Source organism: Parasteatoda tepidariorum, chromosome 10, assembly GCF_982258835.1.
Source record: "Parasteatoda tepidariorum strain Cologne lab strain chromosome 10, Ptep-v5.0, whole genome shotgun sequence".
In the NCBI taxonomy this organism is placed as follows: Eukaryota; Metazoa; Arthropoda; class Arachnida; order Araneae; family Theridiidae; genus Parasteatoda; species Parasteatoda tepidariorum.
In genome coordinates this window covers 86,178,172-86,184,337 of record NC_141764.1, presented here as the reverse complement: position 1 = coordinate 86,184,337, position 6,166 = coordinate 86,178,172, and the positions used below count along the sequence as shown (strand labels likewise).

Sequence of the window (6,166 nt, the reverse complement as noted above, 5' to 3'; positions counted from 1 at the left end):
CTCGGACGCTGAGTTCATTTCACCGCGGGAGTAAGAGGAGAAATATCTCAAGCCACCCCATAGACTGCTGAACTCAAAGTGTTTTTTATTTTAACTTTTTGTAATATTTCATGATGTATGAAATATGGGCCTATTGCGCGGCCTCGGTGCCCAGATTTTGTAAATAAAGTTAAGTAAAGAAACATTTCCGCGCTTAAAAATGAGACAACCCTTAATGAGCGCCAAACGCAAACAATAAATTCTTTTTCAGTCACTTACTTCGCTTTACCATCCGCTATTATACTTCTCGTTACTCTAGCAAATTAAATATATTTTAAAAACTGCTATTTTCTAAACAAAATGTCTCAAAAAGGACAAACTATTCACTTAAAAGAGAGAAGTATCATCAAATTTATAAAATATTTAATATTAAAAAAAATGCACAATAAGATTGCGAAATAAATATTTTTGTCATACGATCGCAAAATAGCAGCCCTGTTCAGGATTGTTCACATCCTTCTCCCAAAAATAGCGAAATAGTATGGTCGGATACCACGTGATGAAGGCGGAGCCAAGTACCAACTCCTGGTGAACGAACTATGCTCTGAATATAGAATTAAAACCGTCAGAATATGCCTGATTGTCGGATTAAACTAAAAGGAAATGAACGGCAATAATTACAAACGCCTTTCACATTTACAGTTAATTGTTTAAAATGATTTTGAAAGCATATATAAAGGGTAATGGTTATAGAACACCTTATATATTGAAGTCTGCGGTGATCCAATATATTCAGGATGGCCATCACCTAAAAACTATTTAATAATTATTCATCACGAACATTCATATTATTTTACTATAAATATTCTTTAGTTTTAATATGCTAAATAATCAAGTCATTTAATAATTATAATTATAATTGATTTTTCGATCTGAAACATTCCAGAATGCTAGTAAGTACCCTATCCCAATTCCTGCAAATTAAGCCGTGTCACGTGTGTAGTTTGGTTTGAGGACCAATATCTCGTACACTAAAAGTTCAGTGGGAACAACTCTCGCGTACATAAAATTAAAAGATTATTGGTTTTGTGATAAAGTCATTCAAGCTACATACGATCTTTGCACATCATTTCGTTTTTCTTTCCCTTTTCTTCTGTCTATTGACTTTGAGATTTTTACTTTTCATATTTGTATCGCAATTATAAATAGAAAATAATCTTCTATAAACTTCTTCATTCTTTTAATCACTTAAGAGGTTATATGTACTGACGCATTGTAATGAAATAAAGCTGAAGTTTTGTACATAAATGGCTACTTTGTTTTTGAGTTTATTGCATCATCTGACATTGTGTTCATTTAAGTTTGAAATCGATTTTACTTCGAATTTATAATTTGGCACTTTCAAACTCTTTTTTTTAATGCTTATTTCCAATCTTCCATTTTCTATTTTTTTTTTCCACATAAGTACTAAACAATTTAAGCACACCTTTAAAAAATATGGCCTTAAAAAAAGTAATAGAACCTGGCTTGAAAAAGTTCCTTTCTTACGTTATTTTCACAATTTACAATGAGAAAAACCATGATTTCCTCGATTTACCATGGTAGAGGTGTTGTTAGAGGGGAAAGTCTTTGATTCTCACGATTTACAACGAAGAAAACCAAGATTATCACGATTTACCACGGTAGAGATGTTAACGACGAGAGAATCCTTGATTTCCACGCTTTACACCGAGGAAAAACATAATTTCTTTGATTTACCATGGTAGAGATGTTGTTAATGGGGAAGTCCTTGATTTTCGCGATTTACGCCGAGAAAAACCTTAATTTCCTCGATTTTTCATGGTAGAGATGTTGTAAACGGGGAAATGTTTGATTTTCGCGATTTACATCGAGGAAAGTCGTAATTTCCCCGTTAAACCATAATAAAGATCTTAACCTTTATTTAAGTTTATATTATTACTCTATCACATCTTTTACTTCACCAAAGCTTGGGAATTATGAATTGTGTCCCCCATTGTCATGATAATCTATTCAACTTCAAATAAAGTTTATTAGAATGTAAAATGTTCCGTAGATTCTTTTCTGAAATCCTTCGATTAATGCCAGTTTTGAATAAACTTAGGTAGAGATCGTTTACTGTATACAATATTTTGTTCTTTAACTGACTGCTGACTGACGAAATAAGTCATTAACTCATCACTTAATATCACAGTGGATAATTGGCTTGCAAAAGGGCCTCTGGCCTATTTATATTATATATCACTATATTATTAATAGGCATGATAACCATGGTGTTGTTTTTCCTTGTTCTCAATAGTTATTCCAATGGTGATTTTTTTATTGTTCAAGGGATTCAGTTGTGGCAATAACTTTTTAGCAACGTCAAAAGGACTGAAACTTAGAGGTATATTCAGTCCACTGTGTCCTCCTGGAGCTTTTCCTTTGAATTTTATTGTGATTCCAGCCGGCTTTGAAGGTTCGTGATGACTGTGATATGATGAGGAAGGATATTCAGCAGATCCAGCTCTTGATGGAGTTGATTTTGAAGTGGAGTAATTCGGAGAAGATTGATAACTTGGCTTATAAGCATGGTAGTCACCGGAACTAGAAGATGAGGGACCATAAGTTGTCTTGGGCTTACTGTAGGAGGAAGGGTGGTGATAACCATGTTTGTCTGAAGAAGAATCGGAACTGTAGGCTGGTTTTGAATAAGGAACTGAATTAGAGGTTGGTTCTCTGTGTGGTAATGGTAAAGGATGAGGAGGATAGGAGTCAGATTCCTGGTATTCTTGCCTTCTATCTTTATCATCCCAATCAGTATGAGTCGTTACACGAGGCTTCCACGACTCACTGGATCCTCTTTTTGGAGTATGTGAGGCTGGTGGAGGATATGAATCGTAACGTGGAGGTTGATGATTGTAACCGCTTGGACCGCGATGAGGAGGGTTACGAACTACTTTGTAACTTTTAGGATCGTATGATCCTTGCGGAGGAGGACTGGAGTGGGACGAGGGTTGATAGGAATATGAAGGAGGATTGTGGCCATGAGAATAAGATGGCTTGTCTTCTGGGTAATATTCACCCTGTCTGTGATGTCGCTCTGGAGGAGAGTGGTGTGCATACCTTGATGAGTCATAGGATGGTGGTGGATGGGAATAGGTAGGGTGATTGTAATCAGTTCGAGGATTCTCTGCATATGTTGGTGAGTGTACCGAGTCTGATCCCATGATGTTAGTATTAGCGCTGCGCTTGGTCAAGACCGATAGTTTATCCAAATCTTCTTTATTCAGTCCTAGTTTAGTGAGGACTGGACTGTTGGCGTTCACAACTGAAACTTGGTAATTACCCATAACAAATCTGTTAATAGCTTCTTTTGAGTCATTGGCGCTTTGCTCCGATGAAGTGGTTTCTGGTTCGCTCTCAGGTTTGTAATGTGAGCCTAATGTCACCACTTGCTTGCTTTTGTCTTGAGGAGGAGAGTCGCCTCTGTAGAAAGAATCTGTTGCTTTGTAGTAATAGTAATGCTTGCTTAGATTAGGCCGGAGTCTAACAGGTCGCTTCCGGTTACTTCCTGCTTCTTTGGAAGGAACGAGATCGAAGTCGAAGAAAGAACTCAAATCATCCAAATCGGGATAATCTTCCCTCGCGTCGTTTTCATCCTGTTAAAAAGAAAGATAAAATTTTATGAGATTGGAGTAAACAAAATAGTACAAAGCTTCCCCCCCCTTTTTTTGTAGGGTCAGTCGTAATGAATCAGGTTTTATAAAGAATGATTATAGAATAATAGATTATAGAAATAAGAATTCTGATTTTTTTTCTATTGACCATTACAATCTAATCATTTAGCATTATGCACATCTAAATTTAACATTTGCTTGTTAAAATTGAAACTATGTGATACAAGAATCTATTTGCGATATGGTTGACAACCAACACCGATGATTGATATAATATTTTAAATCATTGTTTGCTTTTGGAAAATATTATAGATCAGGGTTTTCCAATTTACATGAGGCCGGGGGCCGCAATTAAAAACACCAGTCAAATGGTGAACCGCAACATTATCAAAATTTTATGTAGGACTCTTTTATGCCTGAAGGAGCATTAAATGTTACTGTTAGATTTTTATCAAGTTGTTCAAAACAAAGTATTGAATTACAAATTAAAATAAGTAAATTTTTACCTGAGAAAAACTTTTTTTTGCACCGTTGGTATGTTAAATTTTCCAGATACGAAGAAATTGGTTTTTTTTTTTTTTTTTTTTTTTTTTTAACGAAGAAAAGTACTTTAAATTTTTACGGAATTGTTCGTAAAAAATGACAACTAATATATTTTAGTTCGTGGGCCACAAAAAAGGGCTTCGCGGGCTGGACGTGGCCCGTGGGCAGCCAGTTAATAATCACTGTTATAGATCATTCGAACGAAGATTTTTTTTCAATGAACATTCCCTTAAAATGGAATATGCCAAGTTGAGAAAAAAGATCATTTTCGAAACTTTCTTCTTTTTGTTTTTATTCAAGGTTCCAAAGTCGCAAAATCTGCTCGTGATATTTGTGCTGTGTATGGAGAGGAACCTATAGCTGGAAGAACTGCTTATGATTTCTTCTATCAAGTTTAAAAAGGAGCATTTTGACTTAAATATCACTCCTCGCTCTGGTTACCGAGTCGAGCTCGATGAACAGCGATTAAATCAACTTTTGCATGAAAATCTGCCCCGAACGACAAGGGAACTGGCAGAAAAAAGGAATTAATTACACATTAAACGTTTAAGAACTTCTTTAAAAGTTAATAATAATAACAGTTCAATAATAGTGAGACTAAACGTATGCATTATTAAACATGAATCATATATTTCTATTCGATTTTTTATTGAATACTAACTCAAACGGTGGGGGGGGGGACTAATTTTTGCCCTTTAGCATAAGAAAAGAATTTTCATTTACTGGAATTACTTTTCATTTCTTTTTTTAATAATCATTCTTTCATTTTTGAGAAAACAAAGAACAAATTAATCTACGTTATCACTATCAATAGATTTTCAATTACTGGAATTTCGTTTCATTTCTTTTTTTTTATAATCATTCTTTCATTGTTTAAAAAAAAAGAGCAAATTAATTTACGTTATCACAAGCAATGAATTTTCAATTACTGGAATTATTTTTCATTTCCCTTTTTAATAGTCATTCTTTCATTGTTTTAAAAAAAAGAGCAAATTAATCTACGCTATCACAAGCAATGAATTTTCAATTACTGGAATTACTCTTCATTTTATTCTTTTTAATCATTCTTTCATTTTTTGTAAACAAAGAACAAATTAATCTACGTTATCACAAGCAATGAATTTTCAATTACTGGAATTATTTTTCATTTCTCTTTTTTATAGTCATTCTTTCATTGTTTAAAAAAAAGAGCAAAATAATCTACTTTATCACAAGCAATGAATTTTCAATTACTGGAATTACTCTTCATTTTATTCTTTTTAATCATTCTTTCATTTTTTGAAAACAAAGAACAAATTAATCTACGTTATCACAAGCAATGAATTTTCAATTACTGGAATTACTCTTCATTTTTTTCTTTTCAACCATTCCTTGAATAAAGGAACAAATGTATTTAAGTTATCATAATAAATAAATTTTCAATTATTGAATTGACTTTTCCTTTCCTTCTTTTTGAAAGCTTTTTATTAGTTAACACTTATTTTTTTTTACACAAAATAAGAAAAAAAAGGAACACATAAAATAAAATGAGTAAAGTGATGCATTTGCACTATCAGTTGAGAGTAATGCTTCAAAATACACTCGGTATTTCTGATATTTATGTGATCATTTCGATACTGTCAAATGTGTGATAACCATTTTTATTCCATTGGACTGAACACAAATTTAATTTTATAAAAATGTTAAAAAAATTATTACGTAATTTTCTAACAAGAAGTTTCATTTTAAAAAACGCACCATCAGAAATTTTATTTTCCTCTTTATAATACGAAAAACAAGGCAAAATATAAGTAAATTAACAAAAGGAATTTTTTAGTGATATTTAATATTATTAAGTAGCATTTAATATTATTATATTTATTTTTTAAAGTATATATCATATGTTAAAGCCTATAAAGTCATTAATAAACATTTGGAACAAATTAATGAAATTAAAATTTTTGGACATTGCATAATAGTTGCCAATT

The 6,166-nt window shown here is 32.6% G+C and overlaps 1 protein-coding gene across 1 annotated transcript in view; it reads right to left on the bottom strand.

Annotated features, from left to right (window-relative positions):
* Positions 1–1,113: 1,113 nt before the first annotated feature.
* The window catches only part of LOC107448622 (uncharacterized), a 28,186-nt gene continuing 23,133 nt past the window's right edge, over positions 1,114–6,166 (bottom strand). The window contains exon 3 of the mRNA XM_016063892.4: positions 1,114–3,638. Coding sequence (XP_015919378.2) covers positions 2,250–3,638 — 1,389 coding nt within the window. The 3' untranslated portion in view covers positions 1,114–2,249. The remainder of the gene's footprint in view (positions 3,639–6,166) is intronic.